Source organism: Polyodon spathula, chromosome 41 (assembly GCF_017654505.1).
Source record: "Polyodon spathula isolate WHYD16114869_AA chromosome 41, ASM1765450v1, whole genome shotgun sequence".
NCBI classification, from domain to species: Eukaryota; Metazoa; Chordata; class Actinopteri; order Acipenseriformes; family Polyodontidae; genus Polyodon; species Polyodon spathula.
Genome location: NC_054574.1, coordinates 876,308 through 899,819, shown reverse-complemented (window position 1 = coordinate 899,819; position 23,512 = coordinate 876,308). Strand labels below are relative to the sequence as shown.

The window sequence follows — 23,512 nt, the reverse complement described above, 5'->3', positions numbered from 1 at the left end:
CTTCATCGGATGACAATGGTTTCTCTATTACTAAGTGGGAGTATAAGAGAGATAATGGCACAGCAAATTCACAAAACGCTGTTTAAATGTCATTGGGGACCACTTGAGATAAGCGTTTCTCATTTGAAAATGTATTATTATTATTATTATATATGATATCGGTATTGTGTTTAATCGACTTTTAAATTACAACATTCACTTCACTGCTTAACCTTTTCCAATCTACTATTACGGGCTAAGATTTCGTTGCACGCACGCAATAACTTACCATGCCCACTGAAGCTTCTAAAACAACTGCCCCGTATATTTCATAAAATAAAAATGTTAAAATAATAAGTAATATCCACCTGCTACGTTTAGCAGGATATGAAAAGGCTGAAGTTGAGAGTGGGTGAGCTGTGAGCTTGATCTTGAGCGATATGTCAAATCACGTTGACAGAGCCAAAAATACATCGCTATGCAAAGTGAACGGGAGGCAGCGTTCAGCAGGACCTTACACACATTACTGACGCACAGATTAACGCTTCATAGTTAACAGACTACATTCAGTACAGTGTAACCTATGAATGACCCGCTGTCACGTCATTAAACCTACCAGGGACATTCCCTACTGCTCATTTGGTAAATATATTTTATGTGTGGGTCCGTTAGCTTTGCAATCCAACCAGACTCGTCATAAAACGATCCTACAGCTCACAAATATTAATGTTAATGAACATGGTATAATGTAAATACATTTTGCAATGAGAGTTTATTGGTGTGGATTTACAAAAGTATTGAAATGGATTCAATTATACCACTTTACACATACTGTTGTACAGTGTGCAAGTCCAAATAACATACATGGAATATTGTTTAGGTTTTGCAAGCAAGACTTTCAAATACCCCAGAAAATACGTTATTATTATTTTTATACACAGTAAAAGTTGCTCTTTTGCATTCAAATTATACTTTATTAAAGTTTTAAAACCTTACAGAACAGTATAACTAACCCAACACACCAAGTGACAGAATCGTGTGTTCCGATGTTACCCATCTGTTTAAAGCTGCAACTGAAAATGATAACTTATTCCCTTTCAGCCACAAAAAAAAAAAAAAAAAAAATTAAGATCAATATGCAAGGTACATGAAACTGTTTAAAGAATCAAGAACATCTTGTAATGTATCCCTGTCGCCATCACCCAATACAATACCCACTGTTTTATAGGGTCAGCTGCGTACAGACTCATGATTTAAACACGATCCCATTAGCAGGTTTCTTGCTGTACGTATGTTTCCACTTGGGTATTTTGAACATGGATCTTTGGTAAAGGGTTTTACTTGTTTACTGTTTGCTGATAATGACTATGGATGTACCCTGCAAGTATGTAAAGCCTTCATTTATGGCAAATTCAAACAGCTTAAAATTCTACTCCTCTAAAAAGAAACGCAGTATTGGTTGTCTCTTCATGTGGCAAACTAAACAGTTGACATCCTTGGGCCTTCACATTCTCAAAAGACTACCCCATACTTGAATCAATACAGTGTATACTGATTAAGCAAATAACAGAGAATATACATTGCTTTCAGAGATTTAAACTTAAAGCTGTCATGTTTCCATCAACTTCAAAATAATCTAAATGCTGACAAATTCAAACATATTTATTTTACTACATTAAACATGGTTTTATTGTGTACAATCTTCATGAGCGATAAACGACTGATCCTCACATGTTCCACATTCACTGGACATTAAATTCCTGTAGGAAGAAGAAGAATCATGTAAGATTGATTCACATTGAAGCAGTGTCTACAACTACATTCATTAGTTTTCACTAGGATTCCTTTTAACTCTAGAGCATTCCTTCAGTCGTTCATTATTGCTGGCTCTAGATACAAAGAACCTCAAAGATATGGTAAATATCCACATTTTCATGTTTGCTTTATAATACAAAAGTTGGTGTGCACATTTCATTTTTCAGTGTAACTCTCAGGCAGTGGAGAGTGTGTTTAATAAGGAATGAATTCCAAGCACTTACCATGAGAGAACTTGCACTGTTTCAGCACCTCGCTGAAGCCCTCGCACAGCTTCAAGTCGCTCTGGTTCTGCGCGCACTCGATGAACTGCCTCAGCTCGTACTCACAGGGGCTGCGCTGCTGCTGCTGCTGCTGCTGCTGGTACATGGGCTGGGCAGGAGGAAGGGACTCCTACGGGACACACAACACACACCCTGGGTTACTTTCTGAATTACTGGAATGACATCATTCAAGGCGTAGGTACAGCTGAGATACTGGCAATGTGAGCTACTACACCAGGGGTGGCCAAATTCCACCCTTTCACTCCTGGTCTTTGTTCTAACCTTGTTTTGAAATGTTTAACTGAACTAATTAACCCCCCATCTAAACCCTGAAGTAGTTTAGTATCTCATTTTACCTGTTAAACCTGGAGTGGAATCGCCCTCCAGGACCGTGACTGGACAGTCCTGTTATGCCAACAGTCACAAAATGGGTAAGATGGTAGTTCTGGCTCTGAGCCCTTATTTTATTTATTGCATTTATATAGGGCTTTTTATACAAAAGTATCGCAAAGCACTGTTGAGCCTTAGGGCCAATCATGACTAGAACTGAATTAACAGACCATCACTAATAATAGACACTGCCACTTAAAACAGATAACCAGCATCTCCCACTATTTACATCAGTCAATGGACCAAAACTTTGGTTAAAAAGAACTTACTCTGCAATTGTATGTTCATTACAAAATAGGAAACAAGCAACCTGCATGCTTACAAGACCTTTGGTAGCTGCAAGGTGTTAAAATGCAGACTGGAGCGAAAGCTTTGAAAATCTAGCCCTTTCTGTGCAACAGCAAGATAAGTGCACGATGCTAGTACCACTTGCCACACGTAACACACTGCCCTGGAGTTTTACAACAAGCACAAAACTGACACCTGCCGACGCATCGCTTACCTGGTAAGTGACATCAGGCCTTGCTGGCTCAGCACTCCCCCCCCCACCGCCGAAGCCCCCGGTCATGGCATGGCCTAGTGTATGTCCAACGGCTGAGCCCACGGCTACTCCAGCTGCCGTCGTTGCCATCTGGGCAAACATACCAGGCTGTCTGGGGGCGGCTGAGGGAGCTGCCATCGCTGACGGAGGTGGGTGAGCAGGTACTGAAGAGGGGGCTGCTGGAGGTGGGGCGGCCCGTGCCATAGGCCGGGACGGTGCCCGACTGCCAAGAAGAGGATTCAGTGAATACATATTTCAAGGTACTGATCGACTACTGTATGAAGCTGCAGCAAGTGTAACATGTGAGCATGTACCCTCCCTTTCACAGACCAGGCTCTAACTGTTAAGCCATTATGAAACTGACATCAGATACTGTCAAGCACATTCAAATCAAACACATTAACAGCCAGATATAAAATAAGTGATGTTTTTCTGGTAGGACACAAGAGTGAAATCGCTTTTTTTTTTTTTTTTACGATAGACTGTCTTTCCTGACTTAATGTAGACACACCTGCAGAGGTTTACAATTACCCAGTTTAGCATCACGTGGCCAGAACAGCACATAACACGAATTTACACAAGAACAACATATTAATTGATAAGGATAACCAACCTGCAAAGATGCACTCGTCCCTTATCAAATAAACATGCAAATGCAAAATTAGAGGGCAGACTGATTTGGCATAAAAACAGGAGTTAGACAAGGCTTACACGCATTAGGATACATCACTGAACCGTAATCGTGTTATCTAACAACAAGGAAACATGTTACAAAACCTCTCGTACTGCAGTACTTGTACAGTCTGACAACGTACGGGATGTCACTAATAATATTGTAATCCACGACACTCACTGCAGTCCTCAGTCAGTCAGTGATCAATTCTGTTCACTTAGGCCTGTCTCTCATGGGTAAGAAACACACAAATCATAAACTCTGCCAGATTTAAACTCTGACACATTCCTTACCTGGCCGGAGCGGGCATTCTCGAGGTCCTGCTTCTGCTTCCTCTCGGCATCTTTTTTTCTCAGTTAAAAGACAAATTTACGAGTAACTGTAGAAACTCCCTGCTGGTAATATTATCACACTGACCTCCTCTTGTCTATCAGAACACAACCTGCAAGTTCCAGAATATTACATCAGATGATGACGCCTTCCTACTTCCGGTACAAAACACAAGGTCAAAACTGAATTTTCTAGACAGTTGGTCTGGAGTCCAGTGAACGAGTTTGAGTTGAACGTGTAGAAATACCGCTAGTTCAATGTATTTTAATTCAGAGCGACGTTTAAAAGGACCGCAAAATTAAATCACACGTACATCATCACAAGACCGTGTGCTTCCATCCCAGAATCCCCCACAGCAGCACTACAATTTAAGCCACTAAGTGTCACTATTTGGTAGCATTTATAGCATGTTATTATTTACAGCACTAAATTAGGTGGTGTGAGGGCGCTACGGTTTTGAATTGTTTTTTGTTTTTTTTTCTGGGGGGGGGGTTGGTTTTGTTTATTTTCAGTTCTAATGCATAACCCTGGCAATTACAAGCACACATACGTCACAATTGCATTTGTATATGTGTCAACAGACAGACACTACTCCAGTAGTGTTGAAAAATGATATGGCCAAGTCCTCACTCAAATTACTGAGGTTATCAGAATCTTAGTCATGGTATATATGGTTTGTGATTGGTTGGGCTTCAGAAAGCTATATCTTGGGAATCACCCACCTGGATGGACATTGCATGGACATTTGCAGCAAAAAGTTATTTCTCATTCTGTGAAAACTGACAATAGTTTACCTATGAAAGGTTATAGCTTGGAACCATGTACCTGGTAAAACTATGCATGGGTATTATAAAAAAGAATGCAATTCTAGCAACCTGGAATAATAAATGTTTTCTCTATATACTTTATGCATTCTTGCCCCCTTTGGTGAATGGTGCTGAAACGAAAGAGAGGTGTTTGTCTTTATAATAATCTTTGCATAAAAAAGGCACAAGTACTCTATAATGACATCTCATAATATATGTATAGTGACAGTCTTATCTGTGCAGCCCTGTGCACAGATGCTAGAGTCTGTCTGGATACAATGACTGTGCCATGCGTCAGGATGCTTCCTCCTTTATATGCTTTTGACTGCACCTTCTCCGACAGGCTGCCCTTTGACCTGGGTGCATTGACTACACAAAGCCCCAGGACCTGCCCCCCATGCAGACGCATGCTGCTTTCAGATGCAAACCCCCAGCTGAGGGGCTTTTGGTCAATAAATGTACATAATAAAATAGAACAATCGAGAGACTAGCGTGGTACATCGGCGGGGGCTAGACAAATATGTTTGTTTGGGCTAAACAAACCTTCATTAGCTGTAATGGATTAGTCTAAATACTTAATCCCTCTTAATTTGTGTTATAAAGGGTTACTAGAATAATTGCATTCACTTTTTTTTATTTGTACAATCTTTCTCGGCTTGCCCTTTCAAAGCTAAGGGTAACGTTTGGTTAAATAGGATGTAGTTTATTTAACTCCCCCTCCCCTATAAATAGTAGATTTTATTTGCCAAAGCTGCATTTGCAACAACTGAACAAGTATCTATATGCACACACACACACATCAACATCAAAAAGATATTGTTTGTCACCAAGACCAGTGTCAATCCATGTTTTAAAACACACACACAATTAACTGACATTGCCTCACAATTGCAATTCGTGTTATAGTAGCTGTAAATTTAACTCTGCCTTTTTAAATCTATTGAATGATATTCCGCAATTGATCACTATTTCCTGAACTTGACCACAAGTAGCACGTATGATCACAACAGCCCAGTAATTTCCAACCCAAACGCAGCTCTGAAATATTTCTAAACTTACCCTCCAACAAGAATTGGATCATCTTTTCTTCTTCAATATTAAATTTGATTCTTAGGGATATAAAAAAAATCACATACTGTAGGACCTAATATAATAAATGTGATAGGAAAGGCACATGTCGATCTTTGAAACACACTGCAACTCGAAATGAACATAGTAAAATCAATTAGGAGACGCCAGGGTATTTGACATCTCTTGGCTGTTTTAATTATTTTTAATGCTTGCTTGAATGAGTTTATTTGAAATCCTTCTCCATACGACCCACTCAGAAAAATATGTATCCTATTATGATCTTATGCACCAAAATTATTTTTCAGGATGGACATTTAAATCTAAAACAATCTTGTTTTGTTTGTTTGTTGTTTTTTTTTTTTAACAAGCGCATAGCTTTATGGGTGAGGCGACTGGTTCTCATTGCATTTTACCAGCTGTTGCTGACACGGTTTTTTCTGATAACAAAACTAATTTCCGTAAAGAGAGCGAGAGAGTGAGATGGCGAGTCACCTGAAAAAGCTTCGCAAGACCTGCCCCTTTTTCAATTCATCAGACACATACAGACGCGAAGTCACAGTCAACTACAAAACTCGTACAAGAGTGGTATTATTTCAAAGCTGTTTGTTTCATACTACTTAAAAAATAAATCAAGTACCATTTAGCTGTAGTTTCAGGGAAATAATATTTTGTATTTATTTATTTACAGTACCACACTAAAGTTTTCTGATACTGTTTCATTTAAATAGTTTTGAAAGGCATGGACCGAGGAGAGGTTTATGGGTTAAAGTCCCAGATGGGGATGATGGAAGAGGAGTTCTATTCGTGTGACTTGGACGCTGAAGATCTGTTTGGGGACGTCGATCCCAACGAGCTTCTCGCTAGCCTGAAACAGAAAGAACAAGAGCTGATTCTGGCAGCGCAGCTGGGCTCTGCACTTCTGTCAGAAAACAGGCATTTAAAAGAGCAGAACAACAAACTGCGCGAAGAATATAGCGACAGGCTTGAGGTAAGAGGTCGTTTTATTTTTTTATTTTTTAAGTACTGAAATAATCTAAGGTCTCGGGCAGTCTTGTGCGTGCAAGCATGGGTGATGGATGATGTATGTCACGTTTCTATTACGAGCTACTGTGTACAGGACCTAGCGACAACATTTCTATGACATCATTTTCCACTGTGGAGGTACACCACAGCACATAGCCTAACCACAACAACCAACTTTGTTCAGAGGATATATATAAACAACTCATATTTTCATATGCTCACCGTACAATATACACACAATAGAAACAGGTACGAATTGAAAATAAGTATTTGAGTTACATGCACATGTAATATACAATGTGATGATGTATACAGACAATCACGTCATTCAAACCCTAACATGTTTTGATGTTTGCGCTAACCTTCCACCGCACCTTATCAAACACGAAAAGCATTCCTGGTTTATAAAGTGAGATTTAGAAATTGGTTTTGTTTGCCCAGCTGAAGAATAAGTGAATAATTGGGTCATCTTTTGAAAGGGTTTACTCTGGTTTTTAACTGTATTCTTTTTGAAAACACATTTAAAAGCTACATGGAGTAGATGCAGCTAGCCCATGCTGTTATCTGCAGGTTGTGTTGTATCATTGTCTTGAGGGTGGTTAAAGTACTGGTGGATTTGTAATAATAATTTGAAACGGTTCATCTCAAAAGGTTTTGCCCTCTTATAAAAGCGTATTTTTCTGTGGTATTTTCCCAGTTGTATCTGCTTTCACTTTGCTTAATTACACTGCGATGCTTTCACTAAGGTAAACGTTTATAATGGTCTGTTCAAATGCTTTAAATAAATGCATGCACAGAATATTGGTAAAGCATTGCTTTTACATCCCTGTCCTTGTTCAAGGGGTTGCAAAGTAGCAACAGAAATGGTTTTATTGGCCTTTCACAAAAAAAGGATGCGCAATGCAAAGATTGATATATAAAATACAAAGGGTTTCTGCTATAAATTTAAATCAGATAAGTGTGTCCCAGGCTCTGTCACGTTCAGATATCCGTAAACAACAGCCTAGTATCGTGCGGCTTTTCTGACTCAGGTATTGCATTGTTGATGCAGTCGTTTCTGTGTAAATGACACTGTGTCCCAAGGCTTTCCATAAGCAAAGACAATGGCAAGCAGTTAAGAACCTACACATCTGCCCTCCTCAGATTACAGGAGCACATGTCACTATTACAGGCAGCCTGATGAGCTCCAGTAAACGCAGTGCTTAGAAGCCACTTGCAGCCCTAAAGCACAGCGAGCTGGAGGAACTGAGCTGCTTTTGTTCAGCACAAAGCCCCCTATTAATCTGTTATGTGAAAGGGATCTCAGATCATTCCCACATCTCTCTATTGATTTGAGATAAGGCATCTGTACAATATGTTACAGATAGTAGTGTTACCTATAAATTGTTAAAGGGAAACGCTTTGCTTATCCACAGGTGTTTTTGTTGTAGTGATTGTCAATGCAGCCAGACCTAATAAGATTTCCCCTGAGTTGCATATATTTTTTTCAAGCGTTTTCTAATGCTTTGAACTTTTTTTTTTTTTTAATTCTGTTTTGAAAGGAAAGCAGTAAACTTCAGACTGGAGCAAATGCTTAGTAAAGCTGGTCCCTTGTGCCTTGTATGAGTGCTTTCCTGGTAGGAGGTTTGCAGCAACTGTGAAACCAGATAAGATGCGATACCCACACCCTTGCAGGTACATTAGCATTTCACACCTTAATTACCCTCTGCTGAACTGGAACAGCTACCTCAGCAAGATAGTTGTTCCAGATACACCTCAATGTGTAACGCATCAGTCTGGGTCCCTAATTCCTTTGCTTGGAAGAACTCTGCTGTGTAAAAATCAAAATAGTGCTGCTGCTGCTTTTGACGCCCTTGGAAATAAGACTCCCATTCTACAGCAGTTTGATCCCTTCCTGGTTTTACTAGGAGTTTAATAAGACACACCTGTTACTTGTACACTGGCTAATCAAGCTCTTAGTAAAACCTTGAATGGGTGCAGCAAGTTTTATTTCTATCCCTGCCTAGTTCTCAAGGTCTTATCCCAATGAAATAACTGAATGTACAAAATAAAAACTTCATTGAATGTTGTGATCTGTGTTAGAAATAAGGGTTTATAAACAGTGGGTTACATTTATAAAACGCCTTTCAAAACTGTTAACCCCACTTACAACTGCATTACTGTACAGTACAACAAAATCTAAAGCAAAAACACAAACTAAAAACGCTGTTAGTTGAAACGTTTGTCTGCTTGACTTGAAGTGTTTTGGAGCTGTTGATAAGAACTCCATGGCCATTATTTAAAAGCTTGAGCGCAAGCTGCCAGTGCCCTGACCTGTGATTCACCCTGTAGGAGCTGGAACAGGGGAAGCACACACTGCAGGTCAAGTTTAAGGCACAGCAGGCAGAGTGGGAGAGCCAGGTGTGCGAGCTGGAGAAGGATGTGAAGGAGCTGAACAGACAGGTGGAGAGGCTGAGCGAGAGCCTGGACCAAGCGAAGAAGGACAAGAGCCGGAGCGTACAGGACTGCAGTGAGCAGAACCAGAGACTGATGGAAGAACTCAACAAGGTACCGTGAGCATATGATGGGGTATAAATGCAATTTACAGAGAGGGGATGTGCAAAAATAATTACGGCACAAACACTGAGGGCCAAAGTCCCATCTTGACTGACCAGTTGCTCACAGATTTGTGAATTACCCACAATCCACTTTGTTTTCTGTTTATACCACATGTTATTTACTTATGGTGGTAGAATTCTTAAGTAGTTTATTTTCGTTTGACGCATAAAACGTTGCTGTGGGGAGCTTCCATTTCAAAGTTTGGCGAAGTCCTGATTGTGATGCCACTGCGACATGCTGGCCATTCCCGGTGGGAAAACCCACACATGTAGTATAAATCCACTTAATAATCATAAATGTAACTGAAAAATGTAAAAGAGTTCATCAGAATATCCCAGCTCATTGTGTAGTTTGCTTCCTGGTAGAATAAGGTCAATTCTGGACACCAAAATAAATACCTCCACTGTTAATTATCTCCCTCCTGGCTGGTAAAACTAGTTTATAAAGCATTGGAATTACTTGAAAAGTACAGTTCTGAATATTTACACATATACAGTATCAATGGTAGTGTTGTAGGTGGCGGTTTCTGGATGTGACTCATTTAAACAGCAAGGTACATTTGTTTGACTGGAGACAAGAGAATACACGTGTTTTTTTTTATTAAGGCTGTAGGAAAACTCACCGTCATAAGTCAAGTGCAAGAAGTTTATTATTTGTTACCTGTCTCCTTGACAGCTTTTTATAGCCTATGTCAAAACCAGTAAACTGAACATGATGTCATTAAAGCATACAACTTAGTTTCGGAAACAAACGTCCTACAATCGGAACAGCAGCGCTGCTTGCTGGTCTCAGTGTGTGCCACGTTCCTCTTGCAGGGCATGTAAACAGACTTGCCCTACCTCTCCGACATGAGTGCAAGGTACAGTAACACAGGTGGGGCTGTGTTTGACTTCAGTGCTGAAACTATTTGTGCCGGAGGGGAACGTGTTGAACAAACTCCTTTTCATAATTGTAACCTCGCTGTCTCCTATCGCAACATGTGAGAGCTATTTTAAAGCCAATTTTTCGCACACACACACACACACACATCCCACATAACAAGGGAAATAGCTGGAGGAAGGACACTTTTCAAACAGTTCAAGTTTTTATTTTGAAAGCAGATCAACTCAATCAAGTTTCTGTAAAAGACTCGATAACATATATGCAAAACAAAGTCAGTGAGCCGGAAGTAGGAAAAACAAAAAAAAGTTTTTGTTAACCAGCAACGTCGCAGCTTAATCATCTCAGCTTCTGCTCCTATTCCGTAACTATCCCAGTTTCATGACCTTGCTGTTTGACAAAATAATCTGAAATTTTCCCTTACAATACCTTACTGTAGCAGAAGTATCAAAACATTGTAGTAAAGCACAAGGAACCCACGGTAAAGCCGGTCGGTCAGCCTGTGTCCACGTATGATCCTGATCTGCGTTGACAGGTCTGTTTAGAGAACCCATGAAAAGTCTCTTCTGGGTTCATCACACAGCTTGCCAAGTGCAGAGCGCTTATTTCACTGATTCTTGTCGCTTGCTCAAAAAAAAAAAAAGAAGAAAAGAAAGTTTTAGACGACACGGAACACAAACGCCACCGTTTCATTCTTCAGAAATGTCGCCCATGCTGCCAGCATGCCTATCTAGGAAGAAGTTAGGGCGAGGTCATCTAAACGTTCAACCCATATTCTTAGGAATTGGCCTCAAGCATTTTCATGTGACACTTCATAAAAGTCCAGCTGTCTTAAAATTCTGAATTTTGTTGGAAATAATTATTACTCTCGAACTTAAAAGGATTGATTTATTTCCGAATGCTAACATAATCTGTAGCAATAGTGAAAAGACCTTGTCTGGTCTTTTGATTTATGGTTTTGATACCTACATTTAATGAAGAAGCAGTAACCCTCTCAATATAAAATCTGGTGACGTCTGTACGTGTTTTACATACTTAGCTTGCCTTCAAGAATAGTTTTGGAGCTTCAAAGGGTAGCAGTCACCTGTACAGGAAAAACATGCTTCCCATTTGTATCAGTCTTGGCACTTAAGAAGAAGGAAGTTGTACTGTGCTATTCGTCTGCGTGCAAGCTGTTGTACTTTATGCTGTAAAAGATTTACAAAAGGAACTCCTTATTTTTCTCAAGACTGATCTGGGTTGCTTTTGGTTATTTTGCCCTGCTCTTTGATGGGCTGTCTGCCCTGGTTTAGAACACCCTATTCTTAAAGTGAGTCTCTGGTGGTTGTCATGGTGAGTATATTCTGAAGTTCACTGAGAACTACGTGTGTTGCTTACGCCGTTGATCAGACTGGAAAGACAAGTGCATTCAGGAATCTGTGACCAGCACTTAGAGGACGAGGCTAAATGGAAGCTATGCATCCATAAATTAAATAGGATTAATGGTGGATGAATTTGAGTTTGTTTTTCAAGTTCAGTAACTACACCTGTTGTGGCATATTTAGTTGGAAGTATCAGATTTAAATCACATTGGGGTCATAAACGTCGTTGTAAATATCAATGCACCATCTACTGTAATACTTTCATGGGTAGCCATTGCGCTTTGTGATGGTGGTCCACTATGAAAGGCGCTATATAAAATATTGATTGGTTGATTGCGGTATTGATTTAAAAAAAAAATCCATTATTTATGAAAAATGAAAATTTGCATGTTTTATGAGTAGGTTATTGCTAGAGGGAAAATCTACACATATTTCGTGTTTTTGGGAGTTTTCTGCAAACGTATCATGCTTTATGAGGTTAGCGATTGTTAGCACAATATGAAAATATCTGTTTCTAAGTGGAAGTTTTTGCTGTTGCTGCTGTTAATGATTACCTCGTGCAGTGTACTAGATCAGATTGCCTAATTAATCATTTCAATGGGCTCTTGGAGAACGTTCAGATACGCTTTTCAACGTGCAAACATAAAGCTCCCAAAATAGACCATATCAAAGCTGGAAACCACCTGCGAATACATTGTCAAGACTTTCTCTGTGGTGTTTCTCTTTTGACTTGTTGCTTGTTCCTGGTGTTAACCCTATATTCTGTATCTAGCAATGGGTATACAGTGGATGTTAAGCCTGGAAGATAATTGAATTCTCAGTGATCAGTTATCATAATAAGCCTGACTGTCTTAAATCAGATGTTGGCATCCTTTTATTGCAGCTTTCTCCCTCCCTTTCCCCTCTCACACACATGACGTTTTATTCTTGTCTGTCTCTCCAGCCATGCCACTGCTCTCTAATACAGTAGAAGGGGACCTGAACGTATACTGTGAATGAAAGCTTTTCATAGGCCAGCCAGGGATCAGTGTGTTATTTACAGATGTTGTTTTGTCAAGAACAGTCATAGAGGATGCAGACCTGTAAAAATAGGAAGTGGAGTTTTGTTGTCCGCAGGTTTTTAAGAAGGTTGAATAGCCTGTAGAATAAATATCGCATTGAGGCAGGTTCTTTTATTTCCCAGGGTAAGACTTTAAGCTGGGTGCCTTTGACTGAAAACTCAACTGCCAGAGGTCATCGCTGCATGAAATCTTCATAATAATGGCCCAAAACATTTGGGGGAATTGGTAGATTTATTTGGCAGATTGTTATTAAATAGAGGTGTTGAATTTCTTAAAAGGCTAAACTTTAAGATAAAAACAAATGCCTTTACTCAAATGTTAACGTATTTAGCATATGAATCAGTGCAATATATACATGTATGGTAAGGGTCTGATATTGGGAAAGAATGTATTTACAGCTGAATGTGACAACTGGCTGAGATTGAACAAGCTAAATCTTTCGTATCATTTTTTAAATGATTTAATACACATCTTGTAGACTGTATCTAGGATTTGTGGTTCAGATATTCCTGGACACTGTAGCTCACGTTCTCTTGATGTAATCACAAGGTTTGAGGTTACACCCTCTCTTCCTGTTTCTGTTATCTTTTCCCAGAAGGAAGCTTGAGAAAAATAGTCTTTCAAGCTCCATGCCTGGGATCACTCAGCCCATCTGGGTTTTGGAACCCCAATTCTAGTAGCGCCCTGTATGTCAGTTAAATATTACACAGCTCCCCCACAAGCTTCACACGCCTGAAGCCACGCGCTCATTCTCAATGACCCCCTTGAGATACATTTGTCTATTCCAGCATCCTTGAGTAGCCCCTGGGGTTTGCTACTGCTTGCGGTTGCATCTGTTTAATCTGGCCTAGTGTGTGGTGAGGGGCTGTGGGATTATTAGAGGGAGTGTAAAGCTGGACACACCACAGGCCCGGGGCAAATGTTGTACTTGCTTTGTTCTGCTGCGGGAACTAATGAGCCCCCCTCTGGTGCATTGAGTACAGGCAACTCCTCCTATTGTGCTGGGGTTGATGTTAGGTCAGGACCCGTCTGTTAGAGGACTGGTCTGTTTGAGCTGGGCGTCGGAGCCTTTCGCGTGCTCTCTCTCTCTCTCTCTCTCTCTCTCTCTCTGCTTTAGCATTGTGATGTCACTGCCAAGACCAAGATGCCATGCTGCACCTGCTGCCCACTCTTTCATCCGCTATTGTGTGGCTGTGATTTGCCATGACAACACTCTTTCAAACTGCTGAGTCAGGGCTCTGATGGGATATTTGGCTGAAAGAGTCAGACAAAAACATAAAAACACTTTTTTGGTTTGGCTGTTTTTAAAATTGGTTAGTCTGTTACAGGTCTCTTAGCACAGTTCCATCGTGACAGTGCCATGGTTCCATCGTGACAGTGCCATGGTTCCATCGTGACAGTGCCATGGTTCCATCGTGACAGTGCGATTGTCCCTCTTGCAGGCGGTGCAGGCCGAGAGGAGCCTCACAGCTGAGCTGCAAACCCTGAAGAACGAGTTCCAGAAGAAGAACCGCTCCCTGGACCAGGAGGAGACTGTGCTCCACATGCTGAAGGAGGAGGTGAGGAGCTGGTCTTGCAGACAGGCAGGAGTCAGGGAGTTTAAAGAGCAACTAGCCATGGGGTCAGAAATATCAGTTATCTTAACTAATGTATTATTGCTGTTGTTCAGAATCACTTCAGTCATCACCTTTTCTCCAAGTGCAGCTACACATTTGCACCTATCACATTTGTTCTGTGTGGTGTTTCTCACTGGTGCGTTTCTGACACCCACTAGGGGCAGTGTTGGTTACACGATGGTGTGCCAGCTGTACTTTGAGATCGCTTGACAGCCCCTTTGAGGTCGCCGGGGTGCTTTAAAATGAAACACAAAATGATGCTTGTAAACATCTAGAATACATTGGTTAAGATCATTTCCTCCTATCTATTTGCTTTGGTTTTGTTCCCAAAAGCTCCTGTTTCCAGTTTTCACGTTCTTTGCTCATGATAGATTCTTTCTCCTCTCACCTTAAATCCTAGAAGTATTACCGGTTATTCAACATTCTTTACCAACGCATGCATAGTTTGAATAATTATGATCTTACCTGCTGTGTGCTATGCAAATCTTTGCTTGATCCTTATATAACGCAGACCTCAATAACTTTAGTTTATGATCTGCCAGCTGTGTATATGGTTTCTGGAGACACTATGCAGGCATTGTTATGTGTTTGAACAGGAAGGGTTAAGGTTAATTCCTTTTAAAGTGATTGTAGCTAACAAAATCATTCCATGAATTCTAGGTGTGGACTTCTGTTTCGTTATGTAGGTCACAAAGGTGCAGTTTTGAAAGAAGCACATGTTTTAAAGTAAACATGTGGTTTTTATTTTAAAACATTCTATATGGTGCTACACTAAGTTAAAGAAATCTGATCGCAAGCCACGCTATCAGATAGTGTCACACTTCCTTGGTCATTTAACGTGGAAGGTGAAGCCCTTTCATCAAATTCTGTCATTAACCAGCTATCTGCTTCCTCTATTCGCTCTCAGCCTCTAACATGCTTTGACCTGGAAGACTCTGATGCAGGGAAATGACCTAGAAAGTGTAACAGATTTTGTGATAGCGAGCCACGGAAACTAAGAACTTTCTTTAACCAAGTTTAGTACCAGATTTTTTTTTAATGAAAAAAATGGTTTTCTAACTGCACAAGACGGCACATTTGAGACTCCTGTAGCTTTTCAAAGTACAAAACAGATTTACGAAATTATTGAGCTCCAAACATTAATAGATTACTGATGGTCGGTCCCCCCCACCCTTAGTTTCTTGGATTTCGTGGAGCTGATGGTGTGTGCTTTTCATGTGCAGGTGATTTTGCTGTCCAAGCAGAAGCTAGCCCTGGAGCAGAGGATTAATACTGTGAGTCTGGAGGATGAAGCTCTGCAAGGTAGTCCGAGTTCCCTAAGGGCACAGATCACAGCACTGGAGAGCCGAAGCCAGGAGCAAGCCCTGCAGGTAACACAGTGTGTCATTTGCTCAATAAAAGTGTCTGTCATTGACAAACCCTACAAGCCCACACTGTTGGAGTTACTTGTTATTTGTACTGTAAGGGCATGTCATTCTTCTGTCAATCTCTTTAAGATGCAAAGGAATTGTAGAAGGGGCTTTTGAACCCCACACATGGGTAATTAAATGCCCATGGTAGCCTCTCATGCATTGAGGTGTTAATGCACATGGTGCTTTGTGTTGCAGCTGCGAGAGTCTGCGCAGGAGCTGGAGGCAGCGCGGGAGGTGAGCAGGCAGCTGCAGCTGCAAGTGGAGGAGCTCCAGGAGGAGGTGTGTCTGCAGGACCACAGCCAGTCCCTGCACAACCTCTCCCTGCAGTCTGAGATCGAGCAGAGCCTGGAGAACGAGAGCTGGGACCGCGAGAAGGAGCAGGTGAGGCAGCCTCTATCTTTCCCAATCCCTGCCATTCAGATCGTTCAAATAGGCTACCAGCAACATCTGACACGCCAAAGATAGAATTAGGATTATCCTGCGCGCATTAGTACAATTATGCGGATAATCTGAGTTATCCAGAAAAAAACAATATTAATGCCAGTCTGGGTCAGTGAAACCAGATATTACACAGCAGTATTTGCCTCCTTTTAGAACAGACTGGTATTAAGAAAATGTGGTATTGTGATGTTCAGTTAGGTCCAAACTTTGGCCAGAAGCCTTACTACTGTACATAGCATGTTATATCACAGCATGTCCCAAGGTGCATGCATGAGACATTGTGCACAATCAAGTGAGTCACTGAATGTTTACATTCATTTTTACCATGTCTCCCTCTGACCTAATGCAATTCACCCAGTTTGACATCAGGTTCCTATCTATAGCGCACAGCATCAAACAGGGGTCGTGTTCCTGGAACACTGCGGTTTTCATTCTGTTGTAATCCGCCATGGTGCTCCAGTTTTTAAATCACACCTTCATGACAGTTCAGTTGAGTGATGGTGCTTTAGTCATCCATCCACACTACGGTACACTTTCCAGTATGCTGTTTCATCCTCAAACTGTTTTACAAAAACTGCATTTTTCTGAGGTGAGGTGTTTTTGTAAGAACGCCCACTTAGCAGGTTCTGTTTCCCTAAACTGCTTGTTTTTTGAACATTTCCATTACAGTCGTTCTGTTTGTGAACATACCGGTTTCAGTTTGACTTGTCCAATGTATCCTTGGCTCTGAATTAGAGACAAGCGGAAACTTTGAACGTTGACAGTGGTAGCACAAAACCACATATTACATTTACCAACCCCATTGGCAACCCTTACCATTCATTCTTTAATGCCAATGCTGTTGTACTGAACTGGTTCTCTACTATTCTAGCTCAAGGGAATCTACAATGGATCATTTTCAGATTTTGACAGACCAGTAGTATGGACAGATACACACTAGTAATTAATAGTGCGCTAACAAATCAAAACCATTGATTAAAAATTTAATGTCTGTGGCGTCGACATTATTTAGATTGAATCCATGCCTATTTTGCCAGTGATGGTAATGCTGCAGTCTGCTGTTTTATTGTTGTAGTGTTTGTTGTTGTTTCCAGGGTGCTACTGTGTTCCTTCTTACTAAACCTGAGGGAACACAAAGCCACTTTTTCGGGAACAGTGGCTTGAAAGCTGGTTCCAAGAGACTGTGAGACCTAGTTTGAGGCAACTTTTCTGTATCAAACCTCAAGTCTCCCCTGGTATGACATGCAGTGGCCTCAAACCTAGTCTCTTGAAACCAAACCATAAAGGGGCTTTGTGTTCCCTCAGTTAAGACATCAGTAGTGGCCTTTGACCACCTGAAGAAGGTTTTAAGAAGGTGTTGCACATCGGTATTGCATAGTGGTCGTGCGTTGTTTGCTGCGTTATTTTACTCTAGTTTTAATTGATCAGTTCCACTTTCTGGTTGCCTTGCAGATTGCCAGAGAAATCCATTGCATTCGGGAGCAGCTCCAAACAGTGGTTGATTTGGAGACGTCGGAGAGCCCAGCAGACCGTGTCTGCCAGTCTGCCAGCCTGCACATAGCGCTGTCTCAGCTCAGCCAGCTAGCTCAGACACTGGCACGGACACACTCATCCCAGGTAGGCTTTGTTACAGAGAATTGGCCTACCAGTACGAGACCAGCCACCACTAACAACAGGGGACGTGGTTTAATTCTGTTCATGCCAGCATTCACACCTTTCCTCATTATATCTGGAGTGAGGCACACCCAAGTCTTTTTCATTTTTTGTCACTGGGAGACAAAGGGCTAGATTCTCAAAGCTATTAGCTTAAAATGGCCAGCAGCACTTTTCTGAAAGGATACAGTCTGTGTTGTTGATTTTTCCTTTCTGAAATGTGAAGAAATAGCTTTGAGGAGTTAGCCAAATGAGATCCTGGACAAACCAATTACCGGGCTGCATCCGACCATATGCACAGCCAGTGGTTAGCTGTGTCAGACAGTAACATCTTTAGAAACCCATTAGAAATGTCATGCCTGTGTCGAGTTTGCCTGTTCGCTAAATGGCCACAGTTACAGACGCAGGTTTGTGTGCAGTGAATGGGCACATTCTTGCTTGGTTAGTCAGGCATTGGTATCGGAGCCTTTTTTGTTCATGAAGCCCCCAGGTTATTAAATGAAACACAAAGAGGTGTGGAGAGATAACTTCCGTTGTGTAACATTGATCCCCCCTGACCTACAATCTGCACTGTGTCCTCTTTCAGGAACTGAAGCAGAGCGGTGTCTCTCAACAGCAGAATCCTCGTGAGAACCAGGGTTTAATACAGGAGCTGCACTCTCAGGTAACAAAGAGGCTTGGCTTTGTAATGCCAGTGTGTGTAAGTAGAACAATAAGAACTGAGTCAAGAAGACAATCATTTGAAAGGCTCTAATAGTTTCATCATCCATTCCTTTTTAAACACTCTATCCTCTTAACTGGGCATTTACCTTAACGCTCAGTTGGTGGCATTGTTGCCAAGTCTAAAAAAAAAAAGAAAAATCCAAATTTAACATGGCCTAAAGCACATAGTTCAAGAATTCTAGAAATTTTTCAGATCATTTTTGACTGATGTCCAGAGGCTCTGGAACCATTTTTAGAGTGGGGGTGCTGAAAGCCATTGAACAAAACTGCACAGTGAAGGTTCATCTCACTTGAGGAACATTTTCATTTCAACGTTCATTTCAACATTCTGTCATCGCAGAACGACCAGCTCAGAAAAGAGAATTCGGAGCTGAAAGAACGTCTGGAGACAAACCAAGCCGAAAGGCAATTGCAACAAGCCATTCGGGACAGGGATGAAGCCATTACAAAGTAAGTGAAACTCTCAGAATGAGACCTGAGTAATCTCAGACAGGTGCATTAACATCTATTGCCCCCTACTGGCGGAATTACTAAATTGCTAATGCCTATAGCACTAACTGGATATTTGTCATATTACTGAAAACGTTGCATTTTATCCTACTTGACACACTATCAGTGCTGGCCAGGTATAGATATTGACCGTTACTCCACTGTCACATATAACAATTATCATGATTGTAATAAAATTATCCTTTTTCCATGTTAATCTTTAACAAAGTAGGACTGAAACATTGTTCTTTATGTGTCTTTGATTAAGACAGAAGACTAATTAAACATACAGGTTTTATTGTCAAACTGACCGCCTTTCTCTTTGCTAAAGTAGGTACAAGTTGCTGCTTCATGTTGACCCGTATGTTGTTGTCCGTAGTTTTCAGGACACTGTAAATTCTGTAACAAAAATATGTTGATGGCCGTAGAGGAATCAGTAACAGTGCTGTTCAGCAGATTACAATGTAACCATTCAGCATTGTTGCATTATATCCCATTACTATCAATTCAGAGCTACTTGCAAAGTTAAAACACACATCAAGAGCTTGCAGTCGCCCTGCATGTGTGTGTACCGGTAATGCAGCAATATAAGAGCTACAAAACCACAGCTCTGTTAATGCCTTTCTATTGTGCTTTATGAGGCTTTGCTAATCCGCGGTGGGGATATTGTGATGTCATGGTCCTGTTGTTTTGTGCTCCCGCTTCAGGAAGAATGCCATGGAGTCAGAACTGCTTAAGAGCAGGAATGACATGATGTTGCTGAACAATCAGCTGCTGGGAGCGATCCAGCGCAAGTTAGAGCTGTCCCAGGAGCTGGAGGCCTGGCAGGTACGGTACTCTACAGACAGTGTGTTCTGCTTCTGAAAGCAACTCCCTGCCCGTTTCCTTGTACTTGTACTAGAAGTTAATATGTCATGTGTTCTTGTTGTATAGGCGGTGCATGGGAAAGTGCCTCAGTGGTTTTTCTTCACTGGCTGTGGCCCTGATTAGATGCACAGGAACTGGTAGATTTCTGATATGTGATTTATAATTATGGTTACTAATACACATAAAGGGTTGCCATGGTAAAGACACCCTGGCTGGCCACTGTTGTGTAACTGTAGCTAATATCGTGTGGGGCCATCGTTTGCCCTGAGCACAGCCTGGAAAGTACTGGTGTCTTGAGAGATCCAGTCATTGATATTTCTTGCAGAGGGGTAGGCAGAGGATGATGAATGCGTTGTCCTAGTTTGTCCCGAGACAGACATGCTCTATTGGATTGAAATTAGTCACACTCTTGACCTGAGGTATTTCTCTTGCTCTGTATTGATCCAGTCCAAGTTTCTCTATTCCAGTAAAAAGTAACTTGTTTGTGCAGTCTTGCCTGTGATTGGATCAAATGACACAAGTTGCACTTCTGTTGTGTGTGTAATATGTGCCCTCTGATGGCTACAATACAGCTGCACAACTAACAAGAGTTCAGTACAGTATAAATTATACATTACACTGTATAATGAAAGAATCATAATAGGATCCTGCAAATCAATTTTAAATAACAATGTACTATACCTGCATGACAAAAGCTTTTGTTTTGTGGTAGTTCAAGCTGTATTTTAAATTGTGTACATTTCAAAAGGAAGAAATGTTGTGTTTTACTCTCATTGATACTGCAATTTTAATTGAGAGCTCAATTTGAGAACCCCCTTTTTTCTTTTGTTTTTTTGGGGTTTTTTTTTTTCAGGACGACATTCAGATGGTGATCAGCCAGCAGCTCAAGAGCCAGCAGCAGCGTGACGAGAGGAAACAGCAGCCAGCCAACAGCGCCGCCCCGCTGGCTTTCCTGCGCCGGACCAGCAGACTCAACACTGACAAGAAGAGTTTCTTCTCTCTCTTCAGGACCTGAGCCCCCAGTCCCGACCCGACCCAACCCGGGGAACGAGGGGCGAACCCACAGAGACTGAGTTAACCTTCTGGACAACAAGGGAGGGGTCAGCCTAGGCCCAGACGAGACACAACTGCAGTGATGCATTCTGGGAAGTACTACGCCAATAAGTCATTGACCGTTTCTAATATGAAGGGCTAGCAGTGTGTCAGTACTGCTCCGGCAAAACTGGCAATTAAGAAGAACCAAAACCTTGAAATGTTTGACATCAGATTACCCAACATTTTTAAACTCACCGATTTCCAATTACTGGTGACCAGTTCATAGTAGTGGTTCATGTATTTATTACCTTTATTAATGATCTGCTGAAAAATGATACAGCTTTCATTAAGCTAGAAAAGATTTTTAAATTTTTATTTTTTTTTTTACAGCAGATTTACGTGCAGTGTTTGACTTATGTTCATGCAAGTTGCTAACGACAATGGAAAACTACAGCAATATTCCAGATCATTAAGCTAACAACAGGACATATTCTGTTTTAAAGTGTGTATATATTTTTTTATATTAAATCGGTGGTTACATGTTATTTAATATGTAAATATAAAGTTAAAAGAAACATAATGCTGTGTAAAGGTGCACTGTAAGAACAGGGTTTTTTTTTCTGTTCTGGCTGTAGCTATAATAAAGATCAGTACAGAAGACTTGCTGTAACTGTTACTGCCATCTGCAAAGCAATCAGATCCAGCTGCAGAAGCTTAGTGTCAATTATTATTGTTCTTCCTTTCATGTGCAAGAAACAGGGACCAATGTGACGTGCAGAAGACTCACAGTAACTGTTACAATCGGCTTCAATGTGACGTGCAGAAGACTCACTGTAACTGTTACAATCAGCTTCAATGTGACGTGCAGAAGACTCACTGTAACTGTTACAATCGGCTTCAATGTGACGTGCAGAAGACTCACTGTAACTGTTACAATCAGCTTCAATGTGACATGCAGAAGACTCACTGTAACTGTTACAATCAGCTTCAATGTGACGTGCAGAAGACTCACTGTAACTGTTACAATCGGCTTCAATGTGACATGCAGAAGACTCACTGTAACTGTTACAATCAGCTTCACTGTGACGTGCAGAAGACTTACTGTAACTGTTACAATCGGCTTCAATGTGACGTGCAGAAGACTCACTGTAACTGTTACAATCGGCTTCAATGTGACGTGCAGAAGACTCACTGTAACTGTTACAATCGGCTTCAATGTGACGTGCAGAAGACTCACTGTAACTGTTACAATCGGCTTCAATGTGACGTGCAGAAGACTCACTGTAACTGTTACAATCAGCTTCAATGTGACGTGCAGAAGACTCACTGTAACTGTTACAATCGGCTTCAATGTGACGTGCAGAAGACTCACTGTAACTGTTACAATCAGCTTCAATGTGACGTGCAGAAGACTCACTGTAACTGTTACAATCGGCTTCAATGTGACGTGCAGAAGACTCACTGTAACTGTTACAATCGGCTTCAATGTGACATGCAGAAGACTCACTGTAACTGTTACAATCGGCTTCAATGTGACATGCAGAAGACTCACTGTAACTGTTACAATCAGCTTCACTGTGACGTGCAGAAGACTTACTGTAACTGTTACAATCGGCTTCAATGTGACATGCAGAAGACTCACTGTAACTGTTACAATCAGCTTCAATGTGACGTGCAGAAGACTCACTGTAACTGTTACAATCGGCTTCAATGTGACATGCAGAAGACTCACTGTAACTGTTACAATCAGCTTCACTGTGACGTGCAGAAGACTTACTGTAACTGTTACAATCGGCTTCAATGTGACGTGCAGAAGACTCACTGTAACTGTTACAATCAGCTTCAATGTGACGTGCAGAAGACTCACTGTAACTGTTACAATCGGCTTCAATGTGACATGCAGAAGACTCACTGTAACTGTTACAATCAGCTTCACTGTGACGTGCAGAAGACTTACTGTAACTGTTACAATCGGCTTCAATGTGACATGCAGAAGACTCACTGTAACTGTTACAATCAGCTTCACTGTGACATGCAGAAGACTCACTGTAACTGTTACAATCAGCTTCAATGTGACGTGCAGAAGACTCACTGTAACTGTTACGATCGGCTTCACTGTGACGTGCAGAAGACTTACTGTAACTTACAATCAGCTTCAATGTGAAGTACAGTTGTGGAACATGCCAAATATTTTGGTGTATAACAGTATATTGAGCTTTGTGTCAATGCGTTTTTTTCAGTTTGACAGATTGTTCTGGGTGCTTAGTCACAAATTATAAACATTTGTAAATTCTGGTGCTAATATTATTTTTACTGTCTTGACCAAAGGCATGCAGCTCATAAGGATTTGTATCAGCTGAAATATTTTGCTGGCCATACATACGTAAGTCACAGATCTTAGCTGAATCACTCCCAAGAATCCTGTGTCTGAAACGAACAAAATTAGATTGTTTATAATGTTAAATAAATACCTTTTTTATATTTAA

The 23,512-nt window shown here is 41.0% G+C and overlaps 3 protein-coding genes across 3 annotated transcripts; 2 read left to right on the top strand and 1 right to left on the bottom strand.

Moving 5' to 3' along the window:
* Positions 1-932: 932 nt before the first annotated feature.
* On the bottom strand, positions 933-4,302 carry chchd2 (coiled-coil-helix-coiled-coil-helix domain containing 2). Its single transcript, XM_041236586.1, has 4 exons — positions 3,955-4,302; positions 2,950-3,211; positions 2,019-2,187; positions 933-1,739 (listed from the first exon to the last, which is right to left on the bottom strand). Exons 1-4 carry the CDS (start codon positions 4,002-4,004, stop codon positions 1,732-1,734), a joined length of 489 nt encoding a protein of 162 aa, XP_041092520.1. The 5' UTR covers positions 4,005-4,302; the 3' UTR covers positions 933-1,731.
* A 2,072-nt stretch (positions 4,303-6,374) lies between these two features.
* On the top strand, positions 6,375-23,321 carry si:ch211-235m3.5 (BICD family-like cargo adapter 1). The gene is made up of 10 exons (XM_041236584.1): positions 6,375-6,856; positions 9,223-9,438; positions 14,233-14,349; positions 15,630-15,776; positions 16,014-16,199; positions 17,712-17,876; positions 18,499-18,576; positions 18,976-19,085; positions 19,832-19,952; positions 20,845-23,321. Exons 1-10 carry the CDS (start codon positions 6,608-6,610, stop codon positions 21,004-21,006), a joined length of 1,551 nt encoding a protein of 516 aa, XP_041092518.1. The 5' UTR covers positions 6,375-6,607; the 3' UTR covers positions 21,007-23,321.
* On the top strand, positions 21,979-23,512 carry LOC121305058 (multiple epidermal growth factor-like domains protein 10). The gene is made up of 2 exons (XM_041236585.1): positions 21,979-22,988; positions 23,169-23,512. Exons 1-2 carry the CDS (start codon positions 21,979-21,981, stop codon positions 23,188-23,190), a joined length of 1,032 nt encoding a protein of 343 aa, XP_041092519.1. The 3' UTR covers positions 23,191-23,512.